Genomic DNA, 18,916 nt, shown 5'->3' with positions numbered 1-18,916 from the left:
GCTTTTCCCCAAAGACTTCACAAACATATGCAGACTGCACAAACACACTGCATATAAGGCTGAGAATAAAAATAAATGTTTGTTTATGTTTGTCTAAAGTCTTCAGGGAGGCTGAAACATGTTGTACACATGTAAATGACCCAACTCATAAACACATGCACGTGTTGGATGTCCATATATGTCCATAGGAAATAGAACATACATGTATAAAGTGTATCAACTCTATTCAAGCCACATATTTAAACTTAATGAGAAATCAATAAGAAAAACATATATAAACTGTTACTGTACATGTATGTTGTTTTAATAAATTAGATATTTACTTGTGGTCTTCACTCGCTCCTCTGTGAGCAGTCACTCTGATCCATGTTGTTCAAATAGAAATAACTTTATTAAAGCAGGTTACAGTCAAACAGTACAACAATTCTGCTTCTTGACAAACAAAACATTACAGGAGGAAACCTCATCCTGAACGTAAAAGATGTCGAAACAGTTGAATTAAATTACCTTCAATTATTCAAATCATTGAACGATATTTAATTTTAGTTAATGGAAATTTAGAAATTTCAATATATATTTTACTTTGGGTTTTTCGTGTTTGTTGTAAACTTCTATCTTCACATGTACAATATGTGATAGAAATATACAGTATGTATATTATATATAACATTTCAAAATATCTTGTGCTGGTTTGTTTTGTTCAGTCTTAACACCTGTAAAGTGTAAAAACAGAAAACCTCGTGTATGTGTCCTCACTGTCTCCGTCTTTTCTCTCATATCACCAGCGGCACCATCGTCAAAGCGAGGGACAAGCTCTACCACCCCGAGTGCTTCATGTGCGACGACTGCGGCGTCAACCTGAAGCAGAGAGGCTACTTCTTCATCGAGGACAATCTGTACTGTGAGACCCACGCCAAGGCCCGAGTGCAGCCGCCCGAGGGCTACGACGTCGTCGCCGTTTACCCCAACTCCAAGGTGGAGCTGGTGTGAGACGGAGGCGCAGCGTAAAATAACTGGGAAACCAAAATGTGGGAGGACGGGGCTACTGAGCGCCCGAGCCGACGTTTATCAGGTTCTGTCGAGGAGGGATGTTAATATTGGATCAATTTGATCATATTTATGTATTTATTGATCCTATATCAGCATGTCTGCACTGACAGACCTAATAAATGTAGTTTATATTGAGTATATTGATTAAAAATAAAGATAAGGCTCGGGGCGGATCACACACATCTAAAAGCTGACATTGTTTTTTTTTTTGTTTTTTTTTACGTCCCAATCAGATACGACAGCCCTCATCTCTGCATCAGTGTGTTTACATTAGATACCTTAGATACGAGACGACCAGTTCAAGGTCACAATAACAGAGCGACGTTCATATCAAAGTTTCATAAACAAAGTTTTTATAGTTTACTAAAGAAGAAATGAGACTTGAGCAGGGGAGAAGAAGAAAAGAAGAAGAGAAAGTTTATCAGTTTATTACCGGCATCATATCTAATGTTCAATTACAACCTTCAGTCAAGCCTTAATCATAGATCACTGGTGTGTGTGTGTGTATGTGTGTGCGTGTGTGTGTTATTACGATAAGAGATTATGAAGCTGATTGGTTTGTTTGAAATAAACTTTGCAGAGGAGTCTGGTCATTATAACAACCGTTTCCCTGGCAACAGTTGGTCCAATCCCAGTGTCCCCACAGCGTCCATACTCACAGACAGATTTACCCATAAGTCCAATAGGGCTTTGTGTTCATTGTCTCATGCATTTTGAGCTTCACTTACCATGAGTCAGCAGTTCTGCAGACTTCACCTGAACTTCCCAGAGTTCCCAGAGGAAGTTGGATCCGACTCGGATGTTTCCAAGAGGTTTTTTTCAGTCCAGTTGTTTTAGATTCAACTCTGGATGAGTGAGACAAAAACCTCCTCAGATTCATGGCTTTGTTGTGACATTAACCATCACCGTGGTTACCAAGGGTCACATAGGGTCAAACAGAGAAAGCAACACACAGGTGTATCCACTATGGAGTCTCCAGGTGTTTGTGGAGACACTGGGATGTCGTACAGTCACCTGAGGGTTTGATGATGTCATGTTTATGTTTGGTGAACGGGTTTTAAAGGTTCCTGTGTCTTTTTTTTTTTTACCATGTTACAGTTCCACATTATTCTCCTGTCGCAGTTTTTTAATCTTCTGGACTTTCTGAAGCTGGGGAACGTCTCTCTCTCTTTACGAAAATCTCTTTACATCTGTCAGTTAAATAATGAGTGAGTAGATCAGGTGGGATCTACCTGTAGCGCAGCCTTTCATGTGCAGCAGCTATTAGCTAATACAAACAAACAACCAACCGGCCGTGTCCTCGCAGCTCAGTGACAAACTCTACCACTCCCGACTCCCAAGCTTTTTTAATCGACAAAATCGTCTGCAGAGAATCCGTGACAGTTTGAAGATGAAGTGCTTCTGGCTCCTCCTGCACCTGACTGAGAGAGGAATTTCAAAACTCGCAGTGAAGAATTTAAAGTTCACAGAGACGAGAGCACAGAGTTCACAGGACGTGTTTATTAAAAACACTCAGGTTTCTCTCCAGACCCTCGTGACTCGTGCTTTTTTTTTGTTTTTTTTAAACAAAAAAGAAAAAGAAATAGTATAGTAAAGAGACGGGAGCCGTAGAAAACTGTCAGAAAATCTGTTAAACTGGGATTGGACGTGTGTCTCCAACATATGGGAGTGATATTCACTTTGTTTAGCCTTTTTTTTTTTTTTTTTTTTGGAGCCACTACACAGATACAGCTCCTCTTTGGAAGACAGAAGTTGGAAGTGCGGGTTTTAGTTTTTTATTCCCTTCCGACTATGAATTCAGATTCAGATTCCTGCTCACGGCCTCGCGTCCAGAAAACAAAATGAAATATATATTTTACATTTCCCCCGAGAGCAAGGGAGGGATTAAGAAAGAGAGACGAGGACATGGCGTCGGTTTTCTTCCCTCTCTCTCTCTCTTTTGGCTTCATATGAATAGTGAAGTGAATGGGGTGGTTTTTTTTATTCCTGATTTTACAAACTGTTTCTAACAAAACTACTTTATTTGTAATTTGAGGTGGGAAAATGTTTTTTTTTTTTCTTTGCAGTGCTGATCTCCATTATTGTTTTTTCTTTCCTATCAACAATGTTGCGTAGCCTCTGGTCTGACATCTGTACTAGTTATCTTGTAAATTATGTGAAAATTATATTGCTGCCACATTGTGTTCTCGGTATTGTACATATTTGTTTTTATTGTGATTTCCTTTAACACATCATTCACTCACTCTCTCTCTCTCACTCACTCACTCACTCACTCACTCATGTGCCTTCAGCCTGTGTCTCTACGTGATTCCTCCTCCTGTGTTTTAACTTATTGTTCTACAAACACTTGTTTTGTATTCTGGATTTTTTTCTTATTTGCTTGTTTTTTCTAGGATCTAAATAAAATGAGAAGTGCATTACCATGACACCAAGACGTGGTCGTTCTCTTGGATTTCTCCTCACAACAGATATTAAACAACCACAAGACGTTCACTACAGAGAAGCCCTGAAGTCTTGTTGTGTCTCTGACTTTGACTTTATTACCCACAAGAAGTGTGTTTTCTCAGTTTGTCAAATATTACACACATAAAGTCTGACTTAATTCACTAATATAAAACTAATTGGGTCTGTTTCTGGAATCAGCACAATGGGATTCAACCAGGAGTGAAGAAAAGTTCATCATGTTTTTGTCCTGTCACAGTCGTCAGTTCAGGATGTGGTAAAATCCAGAGGAGAAAGTAAAAAATTAGAAACAGTAAAAATTAGTTCAGACTCAGAAAAGAGACATTTATGGACGAAGAAACAAAATCCTCGAGTCAGAAGTCGTCACGTTCAGGCTCTTTTCTTTATGACAGCTGTGCACATCTGGGCGACGAAAAACAACTTTTAATTATTGAATGAGTCGCTCCTGTCTCTGTGTCCACTTGAATTTCTGCAGCTCACATCATCCACACATCTCCTTTCAGAGCTAAACCTTGAGATTTCAGGTAAATAAGTCTCAATTTCTAAATTTAAACTGTTTCTATATAAAACAAAAAAAGAAGAAGCTAATTTGTCTGGTTTTAAAGTTCAGTTTATCTGGTGCCTGTCTGGAAAAAGAGCCAGCGGTGGCGAAGTATTCATGGTTTCTTTTTTTTTTTTAATTAAGCTTAATCGCTCTGCAAATGTGTTGATATTCGTCACATGCTGTGTGTGTGTGTGTGTAAGCAGACTGACAAATGTCTAACGCACACAGTCACATTCAGGGAAATCCTGGTAAATGGAAACCAGGACGAGGTGAGAAGTAATTTTATATGTCATCAAAATAACGTTGATCCTTCAGCGAGACTTCATTTAACGTCCTGGAAATCAGAGAAATTAAGAATTAAAAAAAGAAAACAAGACAAGTCTTAGGAGAAGAGGAGGAGGAGGAAGTAAACAAAGCAGTTAGTTACTATTCTGAAAGGTTTTTGTGTGGTCAGTGTTTACATGTGGGAAACATCTGTAACGTCAGAGCCAAACTTCACCTAATGATCCGAGTGTTTTCAAAGCTGAGTTGACTGGAGGTTTGTGTGTGTGTGTGTGTGTGTGTGTGTGTGTGTGTGTGTGTGTGTGTGTGTGTGTGTGTGTGTGTGTGTGTGTGTGTTAATAAGAGTGTGTGATGTGTTTTCTTCTTAGAAGTGGACACACCTCAGACATAAAAAAAAAAACACTGAAGGGCCCATGATTCATTGTTCTCTGGTTCTTCGGTTTACTTGAGTGCAGTAAATATGTGATTAGCAGAGAGCGGCTCAGTGAACAGACCCACACTGAGAAACTCTGAGGCTTCGCTGCGTGGAAAGAATTCAGTTTCTTTTTTCTCTCATCTATAAACACTGAGTCCAGTTTAAAGATAAACACTTGAAGCTGCAGAGAAATACAAGAGAAACTGCAGCATCACCATCACCATCATCATCTTCTTCATCTCTGTCTGTCAATGCTGACTCAGCAGTTCCTCTCCACTCACGTCCAAACCAGCCACCACTTTGTTGACCACATGCATTTGAAGTCAGGAATTTAAGATATATATAGAGTTATATTTAAAAAAAGTGGATAGGCAGTGACCTCCTGCTCCTTCATCTTCACCACTAAACAAACAAACCTCTTTGTCGTCTCATCGGTGGCATCTGATTCTACTTCCTGTCTTGAATGTTAGAGATGAGGACGACGACCTCACTCGGTTTCTTTGCTGCTGCAAACATCCCAGTGTTCTGTGTAGGAAATAAAGAAAATTGTGTAAGGTTGTTATTGTTCTCAATTTGACCATTTGATTGATGCTTGTTCTGGTTATTCTGCATAACTGACTGACTCTTACAGTACATAAAACACTGAGATGTTTGTACAGAGCTGAGCTCTAACTACTGGGTAAGAGTATAAGATATTGATGTTCACTTTGAGAATTTATTGTCTGCTAGACTTCTTATTTACAAGATAGAGTTGATTATTGATTGGTTATGATTTTAATATTTACAAGTGGAAAATGGAAGGGTCATAGGCATCTTCCATACAAGGTGAAAGATTCAATGTGGCCAATAAAAGCAAGATGAAGACATGTAAACAGTGTGTAACTGTACAATATAAATATTCAAGAGAGCGGTCAATGGCAGCCTTCATTTTTGTTACTTTTGGGCGGCCCCCCCAGATTCACTGTTGTTACCGCTCGTGCCCCCCACCAGAAAATACTCTGGACCCGCCCCTGGCCCCTAGAGAGATCAGGCTGTCGTGGATCTCTCTATTTTGTTCCACCTCCCTCCATCTTTACACTTCATTCTGCTCAGTCCAGTTTTTTTTTTGGGCCCTAGCTCCATACGGTACCAACCTGTGCCCCCCCCCCCCAGCGGTGGGACAGCTGTGATTTGTGGGCCCTGACTGGACGGGGGCTGGCTCTACCAGAGTCTGAACATACAGCAGAGCAACATTGTGCTCATTCCTGCTCACGTATAAATTGAAAACATGGACCATAAGTCAGGAGGATCCATATAAGCCTGTTTGATTTATGACCGCGAAAGGTTCTTAGTGGGATAATACGGAGTTCAGTTCTGGTTCTGTTGGGTCCATGATGAAAGAGTGGGGAGATCATCTCTTGTTTAAGCTTTACAATAACACCGGCTGTTGTACTGTAACTTGCAGATGCAAAACAAGTGATTTTATTTTGAAAAACCCACATGTCACAAAGAAAATTCATGAATCTCACGCGAAGGGGTAAAAAAAAAAGAGTTTTTCTGCTGCAGCCATGAAACGTGGTGAAGCCGCTGGTTGTGTAACATTTCTGGGTTTGTGTATCTGTTGCTGGAGACGTCGGTTTGCGGCCACACACTGACAAATGTGTTGTGTTGTGTGTTTCTGATTCTGTTGTGATGAAGAAAAGAAAAGCATCAATTCTTCACTGGTGTGATCGTTTTTCCACACAACAACACACAAAACCAGTACAAACACTGTTTTCATTTGTTCTGATTTAAACCATCTACACTGTTATGGAAACATCATCAGGTCCTACACACACACACACACACACACACACACACACACACACTGCTGTGGTGACTTTTGTAGCTTTTGTTGACTATAGTTTTGGCTGCATGTGTGTGTGGATGCTTGTGGATGAAAAAGTACACTATAGTCACATTAGTTTAGTTTATTTCGCACCAATAAAGAATAACAAAAAAACGGGACATATTAAAATACATTGACAAAAAAAACAATAGGTGCAAGCCGAGACAAGAGACCCAAAGGGCCTATACAAGGCCTCAGCTCATTCACCTCACCACACACTTATGTCTATATTGCACATGGTATCGAACACATTCACACACTGATGTGACGTCAGGAGCAGTTAGTTGTGGGTTCAGTATTTTGCCCGAAGACACTCGTCTCGACATGTGGACTGGAGGAGCCGGGGGAATCAAACCACCAACCTTCTGGCTACAGTGGACGACCTGTGAGTTGATTTGAGCATCATCCTGTAAAAGTGAAGGACTGGAATAAAAACAACATTTTAAAGAGGAGGTTTAACAGTGGTCAGTGAGTTACAGTGATGTTTGTGAGGATTTATCTGAGCATCATGATAAAGAGACATGGACTCTGACTGACAGCTCGCTGATCTCAGAGCTGAGGCTTGTGTTACTTGAGACCACATCTTCAAGGTCTTGGTCTTGTCTTGGAATCGACTACTGTACATTTTTATTCAGCCTTGTCTCGGCCTCGTCGAGCTGGACTCAGGATTTTTTCTCAAGACCAGTTAGGACCACAGCTGCTGTGACATCTCTTTTTTAACTGCAAATGTCTCTCAGTCACTCTCTCACTGGTTTTATGTGATGTAATTCAATAACTTTAAGATAATGTAAAAAAGTATATGCATGTGTGTAACCATCTGAACAACTTGGATTCACCAGTGTCAACAGTGAGAGGAGACTTCAGCAGGTTCTGTGCTGTGTTCTTCTGTTCAATCCAAACTTTGTTTCTATTAAATATGGTTTAGATTTGATATAAAATCATCTTTTATTTTTAGCTGAGGAGGAATAATGTAAATATCATTCCAAATGGTCTTGCATTGATCTGATCTCGGTCTTGGTCTTGGACTTGGTCTGGCTCCCCCTTGGTCTTGGTTTCAACTTGGTCTCGGGTTAGATGGTCTTGACCACAACACTACTCACATCTCAGACGGGTGAAGGAGAGGTTAATGGTCCCCGGGGGAAAGAAAAAGTGAGACATGTTCTCAGAAAGTGAATAAAGGGAGAGAAAAAACTGACACAAATTAACATGAGTTTTTTTCTTCCATATTTATTTCTGAGCTGGTGCCACAGATTTCCACAGTCTGACCTTATTTGACTTTCTCTGTCCTCTGAGGGACCATGTTTCATGTTCTCGGTCCCACTTGTTTGTCCTGTTGATTTATTGGGATATTCCCTAAAAACTCTGCGTTGACAAGATCAATAAAATGTGGTGAGATGTAAGATCACAGGCCAGAGAACAAATCACTCACTCCTGAACACTTTCATGACTTTTTTCACTGGACAGAAAAATAAAAAGCCATTTTGGCCTCGTCGTCACGCTCCGCGCTCTGGTGTCCGGTACCGATCCAAACGCAGATTAAACAAATCAAAACATTTTCTACTATTAAAATACTGTGATGACACTTTAACGTCATTTGTGCAGCTTGAAACGATTTCCAGTTTAGTTTAGCTGCCGAAGTTCATCAACGACTCCTCCCTGAATTTAACCTGCTCACACTGAATTTACAGTTTCGCATAACGACAGGAGAAAATGGTCAATAAAAAAAGATTTTATTTCATTTTATTTTATTTTATTTCACTTTACAGACAATATTTATCCATGATGACTTTGTTAAAAGTCGCGCAGATCGTACAGTTCATGTGCTGTGGAGGAGTCGGGATCCCCTCTGAGCTCAGTGTTTACTCCGCAGTGTAAACAGCCAAAATGGCAACAAGAACGACGAGATCACTGCAGTGTTTTTCTTTTTTTTCTTCTTTTTTTTCTTTTTCCAACATGTGCAACACATCTCATCTCTGCTTCTCCAGTCTGTTTGAATAAAAAGCGGATATTAAAAACCAAACAAATGTCTCAGGTTTTTGGAGACGTTTCTGCTCTGGATGAGGTAAAGCGACCACAGAGTGATGACAGAACGTAAACTCAACAACAACAGAGGAAGGGAGTCAGGACATCAGGATTATGTTGTCAATCTAGATTTATGGAGATTTTTATCATCTATAATAAATGTCAAAAGTGAAAAATGTGACTAAAAATAGTTCAATATGAAATTAACCCTCCTGTTGTCTTTCTGGGTCAAATTGACCCAATTTGTTCCCTTACTCCATCTTTCCTTCTTTCCTTCCTTTCTTCCTTCCTTCCTTCCTTCCTTCCTTCCTTCCCTCCTTCCTTCCCTTCATCCTTCCTTTTTCTTCCTTCTTCTTTTGATCCAAATGACCCTCCATCTTTCTTTCCTTCCTTTTCCCTTCCTTCTTTCCCTTCTTCCATCCTTGAACAAATCTGTTCCCTCCCTCCATCTTTCCTTCCTTCCTTTTCCCCTTCCTTCTTTACACAAACCCTTTTCCCTCCCTCCCTCCCTCTCTCCCTCCCTTCCTTCCATCCTTCTTCCTTCCTTTTTGACCCAATCTGTTCCCTCCCTCCCTCTATCTTTCCTTCCTTTTCCCCTTCCTTCTTTCCTACCATCTTTCCCTTTGTCCTTCCTTCCTTCCTTCCTTCCTTCCTTCCTTCCTTCCTTCCTTCCTTCCTTCCTTCCTTCCTTCCTTCCTTCCTTCCTTCCTTCCTTCCTTGACCCAGGTGGACAACAGGAGGGTTAAATGAAAGTTTCTTTGATAACAAAAAAAGAAAAAAAGACACATACTCAACAAAGAGTGGAAAGGTAGTGACAGTATAAAGACTCAATGACCTCAAAAGGTTGAAAACTAGAAAACTTAACTTGTTTACCAGGGAATTGGACCTTCAACATGGCTTCCAGTTCAGTGATGAACCTCTCCACTGGTCCACACATCCACAGACACATGTTTGAAACCTGGTTCTGATGATTCGGGGACATTTAGGTGAAGTTAAGTCGAGGAGATAAAGACAGGAAACAGAGAAAATGAGTTAATCACAAACAAAACCAGTAAACAGATGTTGTGAACTTGTCTTTTCTCTCTTTCATCCACTTCTTCTCCTCCTCCTTCTTCCTATACTCCATTTGTTTCTCCTTTTTCGGGACACACTTTCCCACACTGTCAACGAGCGGCGACGTGTTTCAGCCGACACCATAGAGACTGGAGAAAAAGTCCCACAGCAGTTGGCAGCTACAGAACAAACACAACAAACTGCCAGCTCTCTCTCTCTCTCTCCCTCTTTCTTTCTCTCTCTCTCTCTTCATTCCTCTTTTTTCGGCCTCTTTCAGCCTTTCATCGTGCCGTCACTTCTCCAGCAGCTCGGTCTGGAGCTCATGAAACCGACGGACTGAAGATACGATCAATGTCTGAGTAGCTAAGTTTAGAGCGAGGAGAGTCATAACTCTAACAGAGAGACAGACGGAGGCTGGTCCGGCCTGGAGTTACTTGTATCTCTGGCTTTGACCGTTCAGTATGAATCACACACACACACACACACACACACACAAATATAATTTAAACTTACCAAACTGTTCTAGCAGCTTTGTGTACTGCACTCCTCTTCTATGAAGCTCGATTTCAGTGGCACACGACATGAAGCTCGTCTTCTTGCATGAGTGTGGTTGGAGAGTAAACTGATAAAAACCAAAGATAAATGTAAACCTCAAGTCAAATCAAGTTAAATTTTATTTGTAGAGCACATTTAAAATGACTGAAGTCGTCAAAGTGCTGTACAGGTAGACTCTGGATTTTAATAGGTTAAACAATATAGAAAGCAAAACAACACAATTATACAATGAACTCATGAACTTTTCACTGAGACTGAAGATTTAGATCTTGTTTTAGATGGTTTTTTGTGCCACCTACTGTATGTGAATTTATGTTTGTTGTTAGTCTGAGTTGTAACAACATGCAACCAGACAGAATACAGCATCAACACAAGGACAGGATATCACAAGATCAACTTAGACTGTATTATATATACGTATGTGTGTGATCTATATGTATCTGACCAGGGGTTCAACATTCATGTCTCCTTCAAATTAGCATCACAGCACAGTGACATGTCAGGTCACTGTCTCACTGTGAATAATGTCCAGGAAAGTTTCATGTGCACATTTGCAAACAACTTTCTCTTGAAGATCTTTTCTATCTTTCAGGTTTCAGGAACCGTGGTTATAGCAGCACTGTCGCCTCTCTCCTCTCAGCCAGAAGGTTGTTGGGCTCGTTGCCTTCACTGGGCGTGGTTTACATGTTCTCCAAACATGAGAGGTTGATCAGCGACTCTGAATCAACCTGTAGATGCAAATGTGAGTGTGTGAGGTTGTTTGTCTCTATGATGGACTGAAGACCTGTCCAGGTTGAACCCCGCCCTCACCTTATGTCACCTGGGAATGGATCCAGGCCCCAGTGATGAGCAGTTTCATCTGTACACTCACTGTCCTGTACAGTTAAGAAGTGATACGGGGTGGCTAATTGAAGTTTATGTTTATTGTGTAGTAGCTATTCTCTGCTTTTATTTTGGTATGTATTTTAGTGTTTATTTTGTAACTTCTGCTCACACAGGAAGTGAGGTGGGGCATACGGTCACGGGGGCTTATTTAAACTGAGCCGAGCTATCGGCAGGTGTTGCTGATTGGAAGCAAACAATTCTTTGACCGTGACATGCTGTGCTGTGCCAGGAAGGTATTGTTCCACTGGTTTGTACAAATAAATCCCTTTTTATGGTCAAATTCATTGTGGCAATTGGTTTATTAGCACCATGCATGCGTCAATTAAGCTAAATACATCAGCAACAGTGAGTGACTTTCTTTAATTGCTTTGAGGAGGAGAAAGGTCACTACATATTGTTACAGGCATATACAACGACATTTCGACATTTATACGACGACGACATTTCGTTTGGCAGCCTCTCTTCTGTTTCTCCATAACTTGTATCTATGTAAATCAGTTCAGCCACAGTTTCACAGCACGGACAGGGATGTCTCCACACCACCAGGCTTCCTCTCAGCTTTAACAGACTTTACTTCTCCAGGTTGGATTCACACCAGGAGCAGGAGTTGGTGCAAGAATGAGCCTGTAAAACCTGATCAAAAGTTTTCAGTTTTCAAAGTCGCTCTCCACAACGTGAAGAGTTCAAATAAAAGAAAAAAAGAAAAAGAGGTGGGATGATGATGATGATGATGATGAGAACACCAAAACTATCTGCTCTCACACACACTCAGTTTACAGTCATCCACCCCCGTGTAAATGACAGGGATTGTGTAATTATAGTTGTGTTAATATGACATAATGTTCAATCTATCCACAGATGTGTGTGTGTATGTGAGGAGGAGGAAAATGAGGAGGAGAGGGCGGCGGTGGGGGGTTGTTTCTACAGACCGCCTGGACGGAACCGAGCAGTTACACCATGTCACCAGCAAACATGAGCTCATCCCCACATTAAGACTCATGACTCAAACTCGAGGCTTAAAATTTCATTTCATGTGCATTCAACAGTGAAGATTTCGCGTCCGTCTTCCAGTCCTCCACATTAGGCTAGGAGATCTGCAGCTGGGAAACTCCATTAACCTACTTGGAGTAGAAAGTAGGTGAAGCTCCCAGCACCATGAAGCCCAGAATGTGTCGCACAAACTTCTCCTCCAACACCAAGCGCATGCAGCTACAGTATCACATTAGCTCCAGAGTGATTTTTCATTTGTGTTATAATCTAAAACAAACACAAAAGAGCTATTTGCAAATGTTTTGACCCACGTCTGTGTTCCCCTTCGGCTAAAGAGCAACGGTGAAGCTCAGCAGGTTTTCCAACCATCGCCGAGTTCTCATCAGTGCAGCCCGTGGCCCGAGGAGCTGGAAGCCACGACAACACCAATAGAATTTCATTAATATTGATTAGTTTCAGGGCAAAGGTTTAATGTTACCTCATCTAAATGTTATTTCAGAGCCGATCCCACCCCACCAAGAAAAATATCTCCGAGGAAGCACAGCGCTCGAAAAATTTGTTTCACTGGTGACATCGCACAAAAACGGTGCTGATGGGTTCAACTGTTGAAATCAGACTGGGAGTTCAATGTCAAACTGTGGCTCTGGTCAAACTGAGGCTACAAGGAGGAACGGCTTCAGTAGACGGTGAAATGTTACCTGAAATACACTGCATTAAAATAACATGAAAACATACAACAAACTAAAGGTGAGATCTCTGTTGGTAACGTTTTATTTCTAAAGTCTTAGAAGGAAACATGTGACTTTATTGAATTGATCAACATTGCTCAACACGTTCAGGTGATTATTTAACACTGAGTTCTCTTCTGCATCGACCTGCATAATTTTACAACGTAGGACTTGAACTCATCACAGTAGGGTCAGGTTAAAACTATGTCTGAACATATCCCATATTTATTTATTTATCTTTGCCTGTATCAATCTAATTCACTTGTTTTGAGTACTCTGTCGTATAGAGTATCCAATCATGTTGATACAGCTGTTTTTGTGCAATGGTATGGAATTGTTTGTATTGTTTGTTAAGTGGATGTATGTGTTTTTATTGGGTGGCAAAGCAGTTTCCCGTTGGGGATCAATAAAGTTTTCTATCCTATCCTATCCTATCCTATCCTAACAATTTGTCTGCTCTTGAATGCAACTGTGTTTGGACTGTTGTTGTGTTGTGCCTCTGATTTCATGAGACTTAAATAAAGGTTCAATGAAAATGAAACATTAAAAACTGTGTGTAGATGTGTGTGAAATTCCTAAATAACTCTATACACATATAATAATGATGTATACATTTACCTACGGAGAGTTCACTTTCAAGCAGCCGGTCAGATCCTGAGACCTGGGTCTGTGGTCCAGATGCTGCTGATTGATGTCCTGCAGAAGAAGAACAGAAAGTCTCAGTCAGTGTGTTCTTGTCTTTCTGCCTCAAGTCGTATTCACTTCAAAAGGTGATTTATCAGTTAAACACAGCACTTTACAGCCGGGACGGTGAAGGTGATGTTCACAGGTTATCTTCTTCATCTGATTTAAGTTGTTGGATAAAGTGCTCTCCATGAAACCATAGCAGCGACAAAGGCTGAGAAAATGGGAATATGGGTCAGATAAACTGTTCACAGATAAACAGATCTTCAATAGAAACCTTTAAAAGACGCCTCTCTTCACCTGTCCGTCCAGGTGTTGCTCCTCAGCCTCATCAACACACTCTCAGATTGCTTCTTTGCAGTTTATGGGATAAAAAAGAAAAATGGTGCCATTGAATTTAAGCAAATTTTTCAAAAGATTTCAAAACATAATAATGTTGGGAAAGTCCACTTACTAAATCTCTCCTGTCACTGGTCCTATTACTGGCAATTAGAGTGTAATTGTTTTACCATCTCATTTTTCATCCACAATCATCCAGTCAAGATTTGCCTCAACTATGAGAAAATATGTCAAACATGGGAAATAAAAACAATTTCTGCAACGGCCGCAACCAGACAGTCACAACAACTATATGAAGAACCATAATGTGGCAGAAAATGCTTTGAATAGCCTCAAAATGGATGTTGTGGTTCAGGTATCTTGGTCTCTGTTTGTTTTTTTTATAGTAACTGTTGAGTATATTGTTTGTTGGAATTAGATTACGCAGCGTGAAAATGGTTTTTACCGAAGCCTGTGGCTGTTGGATGGAAGTCAGCGGTGCATGAATGCGAATGATCACATCCATGCAAAACAAGAAAACCATAATGTTCAGCTCCAACGTTCCCATGTAGCATCACTAACCAGGATTTATACGGGGTTAAGGGAAAATCTCAAAGTAGTTCCACCAAGTTAGAGCTTTAATTATCACTTGTCATAACCAATACATAAAAAACAACTCACCACCACAGCCTTCACTGAACAACAACAACAACATCTGTATGAATCAAAACAAAACAGGAGTTACTTTAATTTAACCACCTGAGTTGCATTCATTTTCTACTTTTTTCTTCTTCCCATGAGCAACATAAAAAGTGAAATCTAGGGCAAATGAGTCCATGTGAGTTACCTCAGCACCCTCGCTGTCAGTGGCTGAGTCAGACGTGTGTGGTTTCCCATCATGCAACTGACGCAGCAGCCTGGTACAGTAGGTTTCCATGGGCCGGGGCTAAAAAGAGGTCAAGACGAGAAGGAGTGACAGTATGTCAGAGAATGTTTTTCATCTTTGTTTATTTAATCTATACATATATGTGGATTATATTATGGGATTTATGAATATATATATATTTGTACATGTGCATGCACTTTGGGGCTTATGTGGGCTTTTCTAAACGACCATCCCATTCGGCCGACTAAGCTGCGTAATGTCTCATTCCCCTTGTGCACCGCAAGAACATTTAGGACATGAATTCATTCCCTGGCCGGTGACGCTGAAATCCCAATGACACAGTACTTTTTCCGGCAGGTTCTGTTTGTGCATCACATCGGTTCCCTTTCTGGACAGACACGACACACTGGACCTATTGTGTTCTGCACTGACATGAATGCTTACTTGACCGTTTTATTCGTTTGCAATTCAGGCTGGGTAATGACCATGAAAAGTGATACTGAGTGGCAAAGCTCTGAGGCCCATTGTAGAAACAGCATAAAAAACAAAAACAAATGATAAAGCAGTGTTTTTCCTTAAATAAACTAATTAATGTTTAATTTATGTGCATTTCACTCAGACAGTGGTCACACTAAGGTTGTTTTTATGATTTATTTTATTACACTGAGTGCTCACAGGCATTTCCCCCTTCTAAGCACCTGGGTGTGTCAGGGTGTTCACCTATTTCACTGACCGCAGAGCCTTTGCTGAGAGATAAGAGCCTTCATTGTCTGAGTGACCCTGACGGAGACCGAGTCAGCTGCTGCTCTTTCCAAAAGCGCATAACACCACATTAATTACAATGTTCACAAACCTTGACCTCTTTTTATCTTACTTCCAGCTGAGAGGAGACCAACAGCTACTGAGCTCGAAGCAGAGCACAGTAGGAGGGCTGGGAGAGAGGCTCGGCCTGTTCGGATTGGTGGAGAAGTTTTCCGATAAGGAAAACAGATGGCATGAGGAAACTTTTCTGCCACAACCTTGGCTCGTTAAGTGGACATTGTTGGAAGAGACATGTGCAGAAAGAATCTGATAGTATCTGGTGACCAATTGTTGCACTTTGACCTCTGATGTGAGTAACGTGTGATGGGCCAATCACTGGACAGGCTTTGTTGAGAGGTTGCCATGAAAACAAAACAAGGATAACGATGACCCTGACAAGTGAAAATTTCTACTTTTAATGACAATGAAGCAAGGTTAACTAGCAGTGCATCCGCTTTTGATTGTAGGGCCTGGAGGGATGTGAAAACATGAATTAAATGTTTACACAGAAATAAAATATGTATCTATTCATTCTTTTAGCAATATGATCATTGTTACTACTATTAAACTTTTTAAAATAAAAAAAACAAACAAAACAACACCAAACAGTAGGCCTGCCAGATAAGGTGCAAAGGACACAATATATTAGGCATTTTAATTTAACATAAATCGGAGCAGTGAAATAATCTATTTTCTTTAGGGACAAAAAAAATTAACTTTAATTCATTAACAAAACCAGGGAAGGGTTTGCAGTTCCTCCGTTTAGCACAATGGATATGCTATTTACCCAGCAATAAGGATAAATTATCCATATAAAAAACAATATGATGAAAATCAAATGGTGGTATATCATTAATTTTTTGAGAAAGCCAAATTTTTTTTATGTCAGACCAAAATCATTGTATTACAGGGCATAAAAAAAGATGTTCCAGAGTTTCTTTTTTAAGGTCTGGTATGTGATTTGTATGATTTGACGCACAGGTGTTTTGCTGCCTGTTTTGCGCTTATGTGTCATCTTCTACGTAGAGGATCTTTGGTTTCTTTGGTTTTCTCGCGAGATTTCAAGACGTTGACGACGCGCGCCTTTTTTCACCCCGCCGAGCCCTCACCGACACCGCAGGCCGCACCGTCGTCTCGGTTTCACAGCCTCCAACTCCGCACAAAACCTCTTCCTTTCACACGGATTAATGGGTCGATAAGGTAGCAAACTAAGAAAACACAAGATTTAGTATCAAATCTGTGGAGTTACTCAAAGGGAAGTTCTCTCTCTTGGCTGACGCTAGCTGACTTCATCCACCCCCCCAAAGGCCTCGGTGCCTCTCATTAAACTTCCGGTAAGACGTTCATCCACCTTTCTGAAATTAGTCACCATAGAATTGCAACTTATTTTGACTTGCAAGCTGAATTTAATCGACAGTATAATTCAAAATTTGATGAGAGATTTTAAAGTGTAACTTCAGTGTCAATAGTTTTGACTTTGTTTTGACCCAGGGAGGGACAGCAGGGAAGCACAGGTGTAACGAGTTAGGCCTAATTAATTTGTGTTATATGGCTAAGGAAATATACATGTAGCCTATTGTACCTGCTGAGTCATTGACCTTAAATGTTATTAGATACACCTGTGACCTGTGGCAAAGTTTTAACCATGACTTGGCACTTCAATACTTTTAATATTTAATATAGATAGATACTAGCAACTGGTTATGCCTCTCTAAAGAATAAAGAAATATACCGTAGTATGTGTTTTTGAGACACGATATTGATTTTGTCCACAACAGGGGCCAAAATGAACAGAAAGTCAGCTCATAATGAAGGAAGGAAAAAAGAAAAGCAAGTTTTACATGAATTTTTAATTGAAGGGGAATCCCAGTTAAAAAAAAAAGACCATATTGCTCTCTCACCTTACCCACTGAATGTGGGTTAGTATATTACTGCTTGGTTTGTTTCCAACTCTCTCTCTCCTGGCGGTCTGCCAGGCCCATATACTGTATAAAGCCTGAGCGGAGGATAAAAGCTGCAGCTGTGGAGGCAGCGGGCAGTCAGGCAAAAGTAAAAGGAGTCATTCTTTAAATCAAGGCCAACTCATTGGACTGCTGCATTTGTAACCCAATTATTCCCAGGCCACATGTTCTCAATGCAGGAGCGTCGGGCAAAGGGGGGAAGCCCTCTCTCTCTCGCTCTCTCCTGCAGTCACCCAATAAAAACACAGGGGAATAGAGAGAGAGGAAGAAAATACCAGTCATAAGTGTTATTCCATATGACCTAAGTGTAGAGTCAGTTTTAAATGTTATGGCTGTGTGGGTGAGGGTTGACATACTGTGGTATGGTTCCTATGCAAAGGCAGATGGTGGACTGAAGATTTGAATATGCAACAGGAATCACACGACAACACAGCGATATTGTATGACGGCAAACCTAGAAAGAGAGATGACTGGGGTGTGGAGGGAGGTATAAAAGAAATGTAACTGTTTAACTTTCCAGGTTAAACTTTACTTAAAATCCACAAAGCATCAAGGAGTGATGTGTAAAAGAAGCTGTCCACTCTGCGCTTAATTGTTATTAATGGTGAGAGTGAGATGTAAAAAGAACATTTAAGGACAGTGCAAAAGAAAGCATATTGGTGAACAACTAAAATAGATTGCAGGCGTAACATAAATGGACTGAGCCAGCTCCAGGGGCTTATGGTTTAAACTAGTGTGTGATGTGGTGTAATTAATGATGTGAGACTGAATACATTTCATAGTGAGCTATGCACAGAGTTAACAGTCATCATTACTTCACTCACTTTCTCTCTCTCTCCCTCAGTTACTGCTACTGCCCAAAGTGGAAGACACATTATTCATGCAGCTCTACGGAAAATGGATTTCTTGACTTGGTGAGTTGCTAATTCTAGTAACAACTAACACGCATACATGTCACAAGAGATGGCTGAGAAAATGTTGCAGGAAACATGTTTTTGCCAAGTGTTGATATGGAGCTAAGTCTCAGAGCCAGACTTAGGGGTTTCACTTAGGTGCCCCTGCTGTATCCATACGTTGTAATGAAAAAATCACTGGTGGGTAGGTAGCACTGCAAATCAGTGGAGGCTGCATATCGATGGAGTTGTCACATGCTGTCCAAACACAGTACTATGTAATATTCAGAAATCAATATTGCTTCACTTCTTGTTGATTTCTTTGGTTGTTGAAGATTTTTTTTTATCATTATCTTGGCCACAGTCCAAATTTTATAAAGTGGGCTTTTGAAATTTTGTCTCAATCTGAGACGTGAGGACCATGGAATCAATTCAATCAACCTTAGGTATTTGCCTCAGCAACATTGGTGTTTTGTTGTATGTTGTTGCCACCTCGTGGTCAGAAAGGGTAAATACAAG

General features: G+C 40.5%; 1 protein-coding gene across 2 annotated transcripts in view; it reads left to right on the top strand.

The window, feature by feature from the left end:
• pdlim4 (PDZ and LIM domain 4) overlaps nucleotides 1-1,246 on the top strand; it is a 45,359-nt gene extending 44,113 nt beyond the window's left edge. For both annotated transcript variants that reach the window (XM_085797211.1, XM_085797210.1), the window contains exon 7: nucleotides 786-1,246. In XM_085797211.1, the coding sequence (XP_085653337.1) occupies nucleotides 786-990 (205 nt within the window). In that variant the 3' untranslated portion in view covers nucleotides 991-1,246. The remainder of the gene's footprint in view (nucleotides 1-785) is intronic.
• The last annotated feature ends 17,670 nt before the right edge of the window (nucleotides 1,247-18,916 follow it).

The sequence above is a fragment of the Trachurus japonicus genome, chromosome 14, assembly GCF_045865225.1.
Source record: "Trachurus japonicus isolate A0001 chromosome 14, Traja_1.0".
In the NCBI taxonomy this organism is placed as follows: Eukaryota; Metazoa; Chordata; class Actinopteri; order Carangiformes; family Carangidae; genus Trachurus; species Trachurus japonicus.
This window is presented reverse-complemented; position numbering and strand designations above follow the sequence as displayed.